The 15,873-nt window shown below is 38.1% G+C and overlaps 1 protein-coding gene across 1 annotated transcript in view; it reads left to right on the top strand.

The window, feature by feature from the left end:
- Positions 1-6,134: 6,134 nt before the first annotated feature.
- KCNU1 (potassium calcium-activated channel subfamily U member 1) overlaps positions 6,135-15,873 on the top strand; it is a 148,251-nt gene continuing 138,512 nt past the window's right edge. Inside the window, exons 1-2 of the mRNA XM_043564441.1 lie at positions 6,135-6,328; positions 9,172-9,291. Of these exons, the coding sequence (XP_043420376.1) occupies positions 6,182-6,328; positions 9,172-9,291 (267 nt within the window). The 5' untranslated portion in view covers positions 6,135-6,181. The remainder of the gene's footprint in view (positions 6,329-9,171; positions 9,292-15,873) is intronic.

Raw genomic sequence — 15,873 nt, 5'->3', positions numbered from 1 at the left:
CATTTCTTTGAAATTATCATGGTGGAAACACACTCACCTGGCAACCAGCTGCCGGGACAATGCTTGATGACTCTCCTTAATCTTTTCAATGTTAGACTAATAATTCCAAATGGGAGCAGTACAGAAGATGGGCAAAGGGATGACCTAGTGACCTCTGCATTGAATCCCTGGCCAGAATTGCTGGTTCGAGCTGCCAACGGTGAGCCTCCGCTTGTGTTTCTCTCACACCACTTTGCCTGGTGGGCATTAAGCATTCTGATGAAATCGCCAGCTTCATGTTCGGCTGGCCTGATTGCTGGAGAGACTGCATTATTCATTCTCACGGAAAGATTTTTTTAGTATTCTCGAGGATCCATAGAGATTATATTTTAAAAAATACAAAAACTCCAGAGTTACCAACAGTTTAATTTATCCCTTCTATTCTTTCCAAAGGGGCAGAGTCAGAAAGAGCCTGAAGAGAAAATGGGTTTTTGCTGAGACTGTTTGGAAGCCCTGTATTTTATATGATTGGGTATTCCTTTCTTCGTTCTCAAGTTTCTGTTTTTGTTTTCTCCTTTTTATTTCTCTTACAGAAGGGTCCTCCATTCTTCTAAAAAAAAAAAACCAAAAAAACCAAAAACAAACAAAACCTGGCTGCCGGCTAATTCCCTGTGAAATACTTCCATCTACTGGCCAAATGGAGAAGGCTCACATCTTAACTTTTGGTTGTTAATACTTGTACCAGGATTGAAGACCACCCTCCAAACATTTTGTGCACTAATTAGGAACCACAAATGAGAAAATTAAAAAGATTGAGGAAATTCTCCACTTTGCACTTAGAAATCCTCTAATATATTTGATATACATATGGGCTCACGTATGCAGTTTGCAAACACCCAGAATGAGGCATAACTGCAGTACCACAGAAAGCAAATTAGTGAGAAAAGGAATGGGAGGTTGGACAGGGAGCAGAAGAGCGGGTGTCTCTGGCAAACCGGTTAGCATATTTCTAGTCAGATCACACGGGGAAAGAGGCTCAGGGTGCAAAGATGGAATCAGAGACTGTGACCAACATAACCATATTCCCTCTACGGAGAAAAATAATTCTGTGAGACCCGAGAAGAAATCAAATTGAGTGAGTTCCAAGTTAATTTATCAGAGAGGACACCTCCTCAGTAAAAAGCCACTCAGAAAGTCTTCTTTTGTGTTCATTTTTTTTTTTAAAGACTCCATCTAGAGGATGCGGTTAGACACTTGGTATGTGGAAAAGAGTTTACAATCTAGTCGAGTCATAATCTAGGATTATAGAATCAAAGATTCATGTTTTGAAGCTGGTAACAATCTCAAATACCACTAGTAGCCCCCTTGTTACACTAATGAGAAAATTAAGATGGGGAAGCATAAGAAGTTTGTCCAAAGGCTTAGGCTTTCAGTAGTAACCAACAAATCTGATGAAAAGAGAAAAACATAACTCAAGGTTTCTGGATGGATTTTCACTACGATTACATTGTTTATAATACCAGCCTCTCCAGAGCTGATAGTTTCTAAATACAAACCCACAGACTCACCAAAATAATGTAGATATTAGATTGAGTAAAAGTGCCTACCACAGTGGAACGTCTTGCTCTGGTCTGTCCACTAAGAATAAATAGGAGACAACAGAGTGAGTTAAAAAGAACAGTGAATTTTTTAAAGCGCAGGTCATGGATCTCAATCATATTCCCTCAAAAATAAGCCTTTTCTAAAAGCAGTTCATTGACTATCCCTCCTATTGCATGACACTTGAGGAGAGTTAAACCAAAAGTAAAAATGAAAACTTAAGAAGGTGAAAGGTAAAGAATCAGTGACTAAAAAGCTTCATGTAAACACCTTGAGGGACTTATAATCTGTTAGTAACATTCCCCAAGCTATAGATACATTAAATGTACAAGAAGATGTTTACCCCAAAAACCTGATATATTTTCACTAGCATGTGAGTGTTCTGTGGAACTGAAACCATCTTCATCCCTGACTTGAGACTATGTTCTGCCATTGAGGCACCACCTGAGCCTAGTACTTCTTAACCACTATGTTTGACAGACAGGGAGGATGTTCACTGGGGTAGGAAACGAATCTCTGCTTGTAGAGACAGAAGGTAGGGTTATACAATTCACTGAGATGGGTGGATTTAGGCCCTTAAAAGATAACATTATAATATGATTATTACTTTGACAAGCATTACCACACACACACACATACACACACACACACACACACACACACACACACACACACACACACTCATGAGTGCTGCTACTTACTTAAAAAATGAAGTTCTTACTGACGTTTGTCAAATCTGGCACATTTCTTGAATGGTAAATTTTTTAATGTTTAATGTTTTTATTCAATCCCATTATAAATTACAATTTTTCCAGAATATTTGAGTGCCCAGAGGTAAATTACAGAGAAGTGTACAAAGTGAAGCTGTTTTTCTAATCAAATCACTGCTACGTTATAAAATTGATCTGAATGGGGAAAAAAAAGTTCTTCAGTCATGTAGTCTTCATTTCTTAGATGGAGTTTCAAAGGCACAGCATGAATGGTCCCAAGAACAACCCAGAAGTACCAGCTGGAAATGCAAGGTAGCTTTGGAAGGTCCTCGCCCTCGTCTCCCACAGGCACGTGAGCACCTGTTACCTCCTGGACCGGACGAACGCCCGTCGGCTTGTCTCCAGCAGCCAACACATCTCACCTGCAGCAGAGTGTTCTCTGTAAGCCAGGGTGACCCCCTTATAACTGGGATTCGGTCACTTAACTTCCTTCTCTGAAACCCTTCAAATATTTCCTCTTGTTTTTGGGGTGTTTGTTTGTTTGTAGTTTCTTATCCTAAACTGGAACACAACACAAGGCCTTGCATGATCTGGTTCCTTTCAAAGGCAGCTGGCCTTCTCTGGGGTCATTACTGTCCATCCAACCACCGCCTTCAGGATGCCGTCCTCCTTCCCACCCTGGCCCACGATGGTGCTGTGAGCACTGACGGGAGGGCCAGCGCTTGCTGCCAGCCTCTCCTGCCCCCTGGGGGATTGGGCTGAGGTAGCATGCATGTCATGCTTCAGACCTCAGTTTCACGCACAACATGCTCACGGCAGCTTCTGGATTCTCCTAGATTAGGATCTTCCTTCCACCCCTTGTTTTTGTCCCCCACTTTTTCCAGTTGCTAATTATAAACATGTTCCTCAAGTTAATTGTAAACGCTTTGAGGGGATGAACTAGGTTTGTTTTGTTGACCATTGTGCTTTGACTGTGCTGAGCACATAGTACACACTCAACACACACACACACACACACACACACACACACACACACACACACGACAAACATTCTGGCTGACAGAGATAGCCAACATAGCAGTTATTTTTTCGTTAAACTATCAAGTGCAAGGAGACTCCTTTCTCAGTTGTTGTAAAAGGTAAAGTGGTTTCAAAGTTGTCCGTGTCTCTAGTTCTGAACGCTTAATTGCTACCAAGCTACAAATGGCAGCTTTTCCTTCATCGCACACTTCTACCACAATAACTCCATAACTCAGAAAAGTTATCAAATTTGAACCTGTTACAAAGATATTAATGCTTTGAATGCCACTTGATCTAAATCATATGCCCTTTCCACTACACACACACATACTACACCACTTGACACACATACACTGCTCACACAAGCACACACATCACCATGCGCACAAACACACACACACACACACACACACACACTCTGGGCGCACGTCCACACCCCCCGCACACCATGTACCGTGCGTACATAAACGCACTGCAAGTGGCACGCTGCCTTCACGAAACTAGTTTGTAATGAGAGGTGGGAAATATGGAGTAGAGAAATAACTTGGGTTAAGGTCCATGCACAGTCAGCATTTCCTCCACTTAAATATTTTTAAGGATCTAGGATTTTACTCATTCAATCACCAGATGTTTATTAAGATCAAGTGACTTGCCAGGCATGTGGCATGTGCCTTACTTGACACAACCTACTCAGTAATGAATAAAACAAGTATGATTCCTAAGCTTGTGGAGTTTACTCTTAGGAGGGAAGACAGAAAATAAACCAGGCGACAGGAAAATACTGTAATTATAAGAAGCGCTATGAGGAAAGGGCTGTAAAGAATATTGACCGGCCCTCCTTTCTGTAGGATGGTCAGGAGAGTGTGATGAGACATTTACATGGAGACCTGTAAAGAGCAGCTGCTGGAGACACGGGTGTGTATTTTACGCAGAGGGAGCAGTGTGTTGGAAAGACCTGGAGAAAGAAAAGGCTCTGCACATTCTTGTAGCCAAGATGAGGCCGTGTGGACAGAGCACGCCGCAGATGAGAAAGTGCAAGTGTAGGGTGCAGGGGGACCAACTATCCAATCTACCCAGGACCAAGGGTGCTCTCAGGGTGTTAGCATCTCAATACCGAAGCTGGGATAGTCCCAGAGAAACCAGATGACCCAGACACCCCAAGTTCAAGATAAATTTGGACAGACTGACTTTGAAACCATCTTCACATTTCTTGACTCTGCTGTGGAAACTAATATTACCATCACCATAACATAAAATTAGAGGGCCAAACTAGCTGGCTGTTTCATTGATACTGAATCTTTTTATTCTCACAGTACAATTTCTGGGAAAAGGGAAAAGATGTCTAGATAGCATCTTGGAAAGAACTGGTAATACTTTGACAACATTAAATAGAGAAAGTTAAGAAAATTTCATTGATGATGATAGCTTAACCACTACTTAAGATGAATCAGACTAAGTAAATGAGCTCTAACTTGGAAACTGTGATCTTATTTTCCAAATAGCTACAGGCGCCTGCACCCGTGTGTGCATGTGATATAAACACATAATTTTTCCTTCCTTCCTTCCTCTCCTTCTTCCCTTCCTTCCTTCCTCTTTTCTTTATAATTAGTGCCATCCAGAAGAGGAACTGAAATAGTTAATGGTTATCCTTGCTTGTTTTGTGTTTTATGCCTTTCAAATATGATAATACGACCTTGTTGAACCCCCATAGTAATTCCATCAAGTATGTTATTATGTTACTTTCAACATAAGACTGCGAAAAGTAAAGTGACTTGTTAGGCATCACACAGCAACTGAATTCAGGGCTCCCAACTCTTAGACCAGAGTCCTTCCTAATATTGCCCTAATGCTAGCTTCATGACTAGATTTTGTGAAAATTATAGCTCAGCCTAGAATAAGGAACTAGAACTGTGGCAGCAGTTCTAGGAAATGTTATAATTCTCTTCTAGAAATAGTCTTCCACACAGAGCAGAAGCGTGGCGAGCTCCAAAGGACAATAACATTTCTCCTGGGTCTCATCACCTTGTGTCATGCCATCTTCACAATAACTGGAGGTGGGGGGGACTAGGCCTCCCATCAGGCTGACATTTTGCCTGTCACTTGTGTGCACTGAAAGGCATGACATTTCCTACACCTTTGAAAACATCATAAAAAATAAAGGAAATAGTTCTCATTCTGAACTTTACCTCTGCTGGACCAAAGTGTTTGCTGACAGGGCAGGGATAAAAGCAAGAAAGGGGAGGGTTCCCTAAAGAAGAGATAAGGGGAACATTCCTGGGCTCAAATATTTAACAACTGACCAATGCTTGTACTGGTAAAATCACCTTCTCCAATACCTGCACTATCGTGCCTTTCTTATTGACGAGCTAAACACAAGTCTTGAAGTATTCTCTCATCTGTCTGTCCAAGATCACTGAGAATGTGGCATCTGCTCCAGTGAAGAATCAATTCACTGACACACAGATTGCTGGATGCCATTTCACTCTAAGTTATTCTGAAGGTGTCTGCAACAAACCAAATATATAGCCCATTGACCATAGCCATGAAGGCTATAATTTCCTCTAGGTCAGAGAGAAAGTCCGTAACAGAATCAGACCTAGAATTCTGGTCTTCTGAAGACCCATGTTGTGGACCCTGGTCTTCTCCTTCTGTTCATTCATTTGCATCCTCTGAGTCAGCACTGTGGTGGTTAGCTGACCCTTATTCCTGGGATCACTCATTGTTATTACCCCTGGCATTAGGACTCAGTAATACACTAAACTCTAACTTCTGGAATCATTACCATGTGATCGTGACATCACAGAAGCCCAACAGTTCCGTCTGCTGATTTTTCAAACCAAGCTGCAGAGTGGTAGTGGGGAAGACCTGAGAAAATGGCCTGCTCCATTGAGATCCAAGCAGCATTTATTCTCTCCTCCTTTGTGACCTTCTTCGTTGGACTCCTCATCTTATTCATATTCAGGCTAATCTGGAGGACCATTAAAAAATGGCAAAACATCAAGGGAACAGGAATTATCTTGGTCAGTTTCCTTATTTGGGATCGCACTGTAAGAAGATCTAGACAGGTCTGGCAAGTGATTGTGTTTAGAAAACAATATAAGCTTCACTCAGCTTTCATGAGCTAGCAGAGCCAGCTCTAATTTGGTGCTGATCCTCCACTGGGGTGGAAAACAGGACAGCAGGTCACCATTCCAAAACCTGCAGGTACAGAGCTATGCCTCTCCTCCCACCACTCAGAGAAGCAAATGCTTTGAATGGCTGATGATGAATGGTAGCTCTGGAAACAGAGGTCGCTATTCTGAAAAAACGTCCACAAACAGTATGTCTATGTCACTATTTTGAATTTCAAAACGATGGTTGTGCTTGGTACTATGTATGAGGGAGGCAAAAACGAACATCAAGTCAAGCTTACTTTCACAAATCATGCATTGTAGGATACAGATGCACTGACACAGGTAAACTGCCTTTCATAAACCATGTTAACCCAATACACTGAGTTCATACAGAAACCCATGCATACATGCACATGCCATACAGTCACAAATGCAGACACTTTTCACAAGCAAACAAGCTTTGCAAGGGTGGGTGGTGTTGAGCAACAGCTGGCAAATGATCATAATGAGAGTAATGGTATCGTACCCAGATAAGACTTTGCTTAAGAGCTTGAAATAAAACTCTCCAATGCTAGATAATGGCTGTTCTATTACCAGCGGTCAAAGGCAAAGGGCTTTATTAGGCCCTGTGTGATTTGTTTCCAATTTTTTCCCCAAACTTTGTTTTTCTGATATTGTAAGTTCCATAATAGAACACATTTCACTTGTGCATTGTAATTGATACTGAAGAGTTGCTTAGAACATTTCTCTAAACGGCAGAGGCACCTCGGTGGTTCAGTCGTCGGACTGAGCATCCGACTTCAGCTCAGGTCATGATCTCACAGTTTGTGGGTTAGAGCCCTGCCTTGGGCTCTGTGCTCACAGCTCACAGCCTGGAGTCTGCTTCAGATTCTGTGTCTCCCTCTATCTCTCAAAAATAAATAAACATTAAAAAAATTTCTCTTCATTGTAAACGTTGACATAAAATAACATAATTTGTAATAACTTGGTAACTTTCTAAGGTCATTGGCAATATCATAAAATGGAATTCAGGTTTCTTCATTTAAGATGTACCAATACTGAAGTCCAGACATTTTGTTGTTAAACAAGTTCCTTCTAATATTAATTATTTGTAAAGACTTTAAGCAGTGGCATAAAAAGTATGGAAAGAATTCTCAGGTGTACTTACTTCTTAACAAGACTGATAGAGTACACAAATGAGTAATGAGTGTGGTGAATCTGCCTTCCACCTTTTTTCTTTTCTCCCAATGCACAAATGAATTGGTAGATTCGTTAAATCTCCTTAGGCTTCTGCTCCAGGAAATATATCTTCTTCCCCTATTATATTTATTTTTGTGTGGTTACAAAATATGAGAACCCATTTGTCCTAAATATTTGCTGTATATTTCACTTCTTTTGGATGTAATTCATGTCTACCCTTCAGTCCAGAGGCGTCTTTTAATTTCTAATAGGAAGCAAATACAACAAAATGTAAAGAAGTAGGGTCCAAAGCAGCCAAAATACTATACTTTTATGGTTTTGAATCCTGAGGAGAGAATTTGATACAAGTTGAGTGACTTCTCAGCAACTTGTTATATTTAATTGAGAGGTTTTCTCTAAGCCTTTGGGAAAATGGCCTAATGCAAAAAATGTCACAACTGTCAAAGTTATCTTAAAAGTTATTTGGAGTCATAGTTTTCTCCTTAAATGTGCATTTTTAAAAGGCTTACTACATTCATAAATATGATTTTATTATATCTTAGGGTCAATTTGTTTTCCCACAGAAGGCTCTAATTTCATAATGAAATTCAAAGGAGTGTTCCATATTAATGTTATATTGAATATTTTTTTGAAAAAAAAATCAATTCTCAGACAACATCTCAGGAATGCACATGAGTCATACGTATTAGAGGGCAAATCATTGATCAAGATATGGATTCTATCAAATAGTTATTTAATGAGACTTCTTTTCCTACCACTCAGAAATTATGAGTAGAAAAATTAAGCCATTTCAAAATCCTGGCTCCATATACAATGAGTTTTTCCAAAAGTCAGAGGGTCAGCATGGTGTGATCAATCCTAGCTCACTTCTATCTTTCTTGGTGGTAGCTTATCAACAGATATGGGGACCAGTTCAGACTCCAGCCTCTCCTCATTCCCTGCTTATGTTTCTTTATCAATAGATAGTGGATTTAATCACACTTACTTTGTCTACCTCATAGGGTTACTATCAATTTTAAATAAAATAATTAAGGCATTTTATAAACATGAGGAAGGATTATATCAGCAGGATGTGATACCAGATAAGGAACTAAAAGCAACACAAAATTGCTGAAACTTTCCTTCTTTCTCAAAACAAAAATCAGGTACTTAAGTAATCACTAAAAATCAATTTATGATCTTTTTGTCTTTGTCCACGTATCTTGATAGAAAAGGGTAGGACACGTCCCCACAGCATGAAGAAGCGTGCTACTCTCAATCCTGACCACTACGATAATGTCAGCTTGAAGGGTCTAGGACTGAGTGTATGTGAGGAAGGCATGGTGAGGACTTCAGAATTCATCATTAAAAAGCGGTGCAAAAGATGAATCAAATGCAAACCCAGTAAAATTCAATTCATGAAATGCTGAACAAGCAACTTCAGCGTTCTCTGGGTTGGACAAGGTGGAACAATTTCCAGCTTATACCACAGCAGGAGGCTCCAACATACATAAAACAGATTACTTTCTCTGAGATTCAGCTCACTCTCAATTCTTTCCTCTTGTGTGTAGGAACTACTCTTGAGAAAAAGCACCGGTAATAAACATTTGAAAAGTCTCCACTTCCATGGAGTATTTCGGAATCGTATAGAAATGTTGCTTTCAGCACAGACCTTTGTGGGGCAAGTGTTGGTAAGTACATTTTCATGGTTAGCTTGCTAATGTACTTTAGCCATGAATGTAATTGTCAGTATATATAATTCTATCGTCCAGGTAAGCATCTGGTGTTCCCTGGTGGCTTTATCTAAAATATCTAAAATATGCCTCCCCATGGCCATCTCCCTTTGTCTACCTTCTCTTCCATTAGTCTTTTAATCTGAATATAATTACTTGGCATTGTATTTCCTATTGATCATCAGGGTATATGCTAAAAGAGAAGCTTTATTAGCACAAAGGTTGCGTTCAGTTTGTTGCCTCGAATGTAGACGGATGTCTGGCATAAATATGATGTTTGGTGGGTCATCTGGCCTGAAATGTGTAACCCCTCCTTTGATTCTAATAGCTTTTTTTCTTCCTTATACAAACTAGTCTTTTTGCCTCGTTACGATGGTATTTAGTGTTTTACTACCTGTCTTAATCTAGGTAATTCATACATGTTAAAACTTAATTCAGACATAATCTCATAGGGGAAATCTTACTTTATCTCCATAATAGGCTAAGAGTCCATCTCTAAGCTTCTATATATTCATTGCACACTGCTATTAAAATTACCTGTGCATATGCCTGTCTCTTCTAGTGTACTGTGAGCTCCTTAAGAGAACAGACTATGCCATGGAAATGCTTATATTCCATTGTCTGGAAACAGAAGATGCCCTATAAATGAATGAATTGATCTGAAATAATAGAAAATAGAATCTATAGTGTGAGGGTATGCTGCCATCAGATGGTGGTATGGTGGAGTAGATGTGAGCTAGAGATTATCCTCTGTTTTTTTTTGTAATTGGTGAAAACAGTGCTCTTTTCTGGTTAATGTTCATTCAGATAGAATTATTTTTAAAATTTATTAGGAAGTACATAATCTCTTCTGACAAAATCTACAGGAAATGTGGAATCATCTGAACATTCCTTTTTCTTTCTTCTAGTTTTGCTCCCTTTTCTGAAATCCCTATCAGTATGACCTGTTAGAGAAGGATTCTTTCTGATTATATCAGTGATTTCTTAGCTAGGATCTCTTCAAATGCTCAAATAATGTGTGACATATGAGGATAATATTGGGAATAACATATTAAAGGTCTCTGGGGTGAGGGAGAAGAGAACCTATACCATCCACCATATACGCATTGCATATGGGGAATGGGTGAGTAAGGAATGATCGATCATTGATTACATACCAATAAAAATTACTTCTTAAAATAATGGAAAAAAAATTTTTTTCAACTTGTTATAGCTGATGATTAAGTAGTTGGAACAACAGAAGTAAAGGTTAGAGAAAGGTTAGATTAGAATAAACACTCTAGGCATTGATTATTGAAAGGCATAATCGAGACCCTCAGTAGGGGTGCCAAGCAAGTATTCTATGAAAGGCTAAGAAGAGAACAAAAGAGCCTGTAGATCTCCTTTCCATCCTTCCATTCTTCCTTTCTTGGTAATTCTCTTACCTACTTCTTTCAATAGATATTGTTTGCCAACTACACACAAGGCTGACATTCTAGATATGGTGAAAACACAGACAAGAGTTTTGCACTCCCGGGACTTAAATTCTGGTGGGGAATAGAGATGACAAATATGTGCATAAACAAATAAGATAAAATTAATATGGTGATGAATGGTATTGGGATTATGACTGATGTGTTTGAGAGTCTTGGTGGAAATGGAGTTATTAGATCGTATCAGATACAGTGATCAGAGAAGAAATCTCTGAAAAGGTTTTGAGAAATTCTCTGAGACATGAAGAATCAAAATATAAAGCAATTAAAGGGTGGAAGAAACAAGGTTATTGACAGAGAGAACGGTTTATGGAAATAAAAAGTTCAGCTTACTGCAAATACCACAGTGGGACGTACATGCTAGAGGTCATGGAGGGCAGAGGAGAATGAGGTCAGAGAGGAGACAGGAGAACCAAGCAATGCTTTGTACTTCATAGTAAGGAACTAGGCTATTCAAATGGAATGATTTTACTCTAATGCAAAGGGAAGTCATTGAGGGTTTTTTGGGCATGTGGTTGACATAGTCTAATTATGTTTTAAAAATTCAAGAGGCACTAAAGTTTAAAAATAAAGGAATTATCAAAGGTATACCAGGCAAGTGACAATAGAAATCGGGAGTACATTTTAATATCAGATAAGTTTGAATTCAAAGCAAGAAAACAATAAATGAAGCCAAGTAACCTGTCTTAGTCTCCTATGATCACTGTGAGAAAGTACCACATGCTCAGTGGCTTAAACATCAGAAATTTTTGTCTCGAAATTCTGGTGGTGAGAAGTCTCAGGTCAAGGGTTGTTTGCATCTGAGGTTGTAAGAGAGAAGTGGCTCTATGCCTCACTCCTTGCTCTGCTGGTTGGTTAGCAATCCTTGGTGTTCCTTGGCTCATACATGCACCCACACCTTTGACCTTGTTTTCACATGGCATTCACATAATGTTTCCTCTATTCATGGCTGTGTCTAAATTTCCCTTTTCTAAGGACACCAGTCACAATGATTGAGACTCCATCCTCATAACCTTATCTTATCTTGAATACATCTGCAAAGACCCTATTTCCAAACAAGGTCACTTTAGGTGGGACTGAGGGTTAGGACTTCAACATATCCTTTGTGGGGGGTGGGGGGGGGACACAATTCAACACACAACCTTCATAATGATAAATTAACAACCCTCAACCGAGACAGAACATCATGAATATCACCACACCAAAAATATGACTCTAAGATAATAATAAAAATTACAAGAAATAAAAAAGAAATATTAAAAACACATTGGTAGTAGGAGCTTTTAGTTCACCTTCCTCATATCAGGACTTCATAAATAGAAAAGAAATAATGTTAAAAAACAAAATTCAACCAAGTAAACTTGAAGATGTAATTGATTTTATTAACCAATTCATGAATTGAGCAGCATCCCATGTAACAAGCAGAGGGATGCTCCGAGGAGTTGTACAAAATGGAAGGTCTTCATAGGAAGGAGAGTGGGGCAAGGAAGTTATTAGTAAAAGAAAAGAAAAATTGTTTCAGGCAACATCACCTTCCCTTAGGGGTTAGAGCAGGGGGTCTTACCATGCAGATTACCTCACTAGTGCTGGTCAGGAAATTCCAGACTGGTTTAATATTCCATTCCCTGGAATGGCTAAAACTGCTATCGGGTTAGGTATTAAGTCTTTACAGGTCTTAACATAAGTGACTCCATTTTGCACCTGTTTGTTTTTAACAATAATAAGCATAAAGAAGACCAAAGTAACTTAATTAATAACAGAAAGCTGATTGAAATGATGAAACTCCATATGCAGAAAACAGAAATTAAACTTACAAGTGTCTATGAACTATTTATAAATATTCAGCATATTATCAGGCCACAAAAAAAGCCAGAATTTTGAAACTTACAAAGTACAGACAGCCAACATTAACTGAATACAGCACAATAAATAAATAAGAAAATAATAACCCAGAAACAAAAGAAAGAAAAATGAATATCTTACAGCTAACAATTGTTACATTTCCCTCTCTCAAAAGACGCTTAACTCTGAAAAATCAAAATAACACTTGTGGTATATTTAGATCATAAAAATAATGAAAACACCACATACCCCTTGCACCTAGAGTATAAGATGGGAGTGGTTCTGAGTTAAATGTCTAACAATAAAAACTTGATAAATAAAAATAATTAAAATCAATGAATCATCAATCTCAACAAGTTAGAGAAAGAAAACACATTAAATCTACACAGAATAAATATAAAAAGAGTCAGAAATTAACGAGTTATAAAACAGCTGATTATTTGAAGCAAACAATAAAAACGAGAAATCAATAGCTAGCCTCACCAAGGAAAAAAAGGGGGGGGGAAGCACAAATATGTAAGAAATAAGACATTAAGTGAGGAGTAAGTACATTGATAAGAAGGAAACTGAACACTGTGTAGGCAATTAAATTCGAAAACTGGATGATTCCTTAGGACAATATAAATTACCAAAACTTATCACAAAAGAAAGAAACGTAAACATCAAATATCTGGAAGAAACACAGATGCTGTCAAAGACCTGCATCACCATCACCACCACAACCACCCTTCTTCCCTCCATCTATGGGAGACCTAGATGATTTTAAGGTCTAGTCAACCAGATCTTCAAGGATGGATATCCCTAATGCAAATTAAGCAGTTCCAGGACACAGAAAAGAAAGAAAGAAAACATTCAGTTTTCTTTTTCAATGAAGGCACAGTGTCTGTATCAAAACCCCTAAAGATAACAAGTAGAAAAAAAAATCTACAGATTAACGTCCTTGATATTTAGAGGGAGGATACTTGGCCAACCACCCAGTGGAAGAACAAGAGGAAGGAGGAGGAAAAAGTGCAGAAGGTGAAAAAAAAAGAAGAGGAAAAGAAAGGAAAAGAAAAAGAAGAAAAATGAGGAGAAAAATTCCAATAGTCAAAAGGAGAAAATATAGTATCTTCAAAACAGGACACCTTCTAGAAATCCCTCTGTAGATTAAAACATGGCAAAGTACTGACCAACACTGCAGCATCAACGGGCTTGTTGTTTTAGTCATCACAAAGTTTTTATGTTTTTACAACTATCTTTTCTTCTGCATTAAGTTTTTTTTTTAATTTTTTAATGTTTATTCATTTTTGAGAGAGAGAGAGAGAGAGGCAAAGCGTGAGCTGAGAGGGGAAGAGAGAGAGAGAGACACAAAATCCGAAGCAGGCTCCAGGTTCTGAGCTGTCAGCACAGAGCCTGACGCGGGCTCGAACTCACAGACTGTGAAATCATGACCTGAGCCGAGTCAGACGCCCAACCCATTGAGCCACCCAGGACTAGTTTTAAATATAGTCCTATCCCTAAACAGGCTGTTCCTTTTTGAGTGGAAGTGGGCAGAGGGGTTGTGGCTAATTGTGTAATTGACTGCTTCTTTGTTGCTTAGATGGCTAGAACAGTTTAGAACTAAAAATGTGGCTTATCTTTAATAAGTGTGTCTATTTTTGACATCATTCTAGGCACCATTTTATGTGCACATTCTGTTATCCTGTTTTCCCTTGCTTCTATTTTTTCAGGCAATCTAGCACTTTATGTTTCTTTGTATTGTCTTAACTCCTTCCCAAAAATGTGTAATCTTTTCTGTGAATATGTAATCCCTTCTGTAAATGTGTAAATAAGCCCTTAACTAGATCAATAGTTGTCAATCTTAGTATACAGATGAGCAAAGTATATAAATGAGCAAAGAAAGCATCACCGTTTGTTTGGAAATGAGAAAAAAATATTTAAAAAATGATGCTGGAAAAACTGACTAAAAACTTATTTCCCTGGGTTTTGCTCATTTTCATAATGCAGTAATAGTTCTAGGGGAAAAGAAACATAAAAATACTAGATCTGTTTCTTCATACATTGTATCCATTGTTTATGTTACAAAAATAAAGTTTAAAAATCTTTCCCACCACCTTGAGATGAGTTGTATCTTTATGTTTTATTTTGCATTTCATTATTTCATATTTTATATTTAATATACCGTCAAGCATCAGGCACCTATTTTGTATGAGACTATAGTTTAGAGATCTTTATCATATGAATAGAGAAAAGACTGACAGGAAGTACCACACAATATTCACACTGATTATTTGTGCATGGTTACATTGTTTGCCTTTTTATGCACATGGCACATTATTCAAAAAATACCAAAGGGTGCAGAAGTGAAAACTTAATTTCTTCCTTACCCCTATCTCCGTCCACTGCTACGAGCTTCTTCCTTCAAACTTGAAGATTCTCAGTAACATTGTCAGATATATTTTCTTTGGGTGTTTCAGTGACTTAAAACAACTTTTCTCCTCCATAAGTTGTATCTCTAAAATTTAAATTTTGAAATAAAAGAAGCTGTTATTCTTGTGGCAGTCCTTTGTGAAGACTAGTAAAATGAATAGCAGCCAGCGAAGGCAAAATGAGATGTGAATTCAGGTTACTGTGTTGATCTCTTGTGTCTTTAAATTGGAATACAGCCTGAGCAAGTGGGATAGGAGTTTCCAAAAGTCTTCTAAAGGGCCAGCTTTGTTCTAGATCAATTCTCCCAATTCTCTTCTTTGGGTGCTAGTTCCTAAAATGGATTTATCTTAGGACTTCTCACACCAGTTCTCCTCTCCATCACTCTTTTAAAATCCATTTTGCAAAACAGAGGTATTACCATTACCTCTTTTTGATAAATGAAGAATCTGATGCATAGAGAAATAAAAGGTAAAAATTATAAAATGGGAATGAGAAATACTATCTATGGGTAATTTCAATGAATAATTGTGTTAATATATGAGAATGGACTAACATATAATAATTACAAGACTCACTAGTTAATAATATACACGTATGCCTAGCGTATAATACATATATAGGTGGAACTATTATTAATATTTTTATAAACAATACTCAGCACTTGTCTCTATAAACAAAAAAAATGATTAAAATTGAGGTTGAACCCTTTCTCATTTTAGCAACAAGTAATATCTTTAATTAATTGAAAAAAAATCTACCTCATTTGGATAAACTTTCCATGCAGTATTTACCATAATTTGTAGTATAGTTACATTGC

The sequence above is a fragment of the Prionailurus bengalensis genome, chromosome B1 (assembly GCF_016509475.1).
Source record: "Prionailurus bengalensis isolate Pbe53 chromosome B1, Fcat_Pben_1.1_paternal_pri, whole genome shotgun sequence".
Taxonomy (NCBI): Eukaryota; Metazoa; Chordata; class Mammalia; order Carnivora; family Felidae; genus Prionailurus; species Prionailurus bengalensis.
Note: the sequence above shows the minus strand (reverse complement) of the source record. Positions and strands in the feature narration are given on the sequence as shown.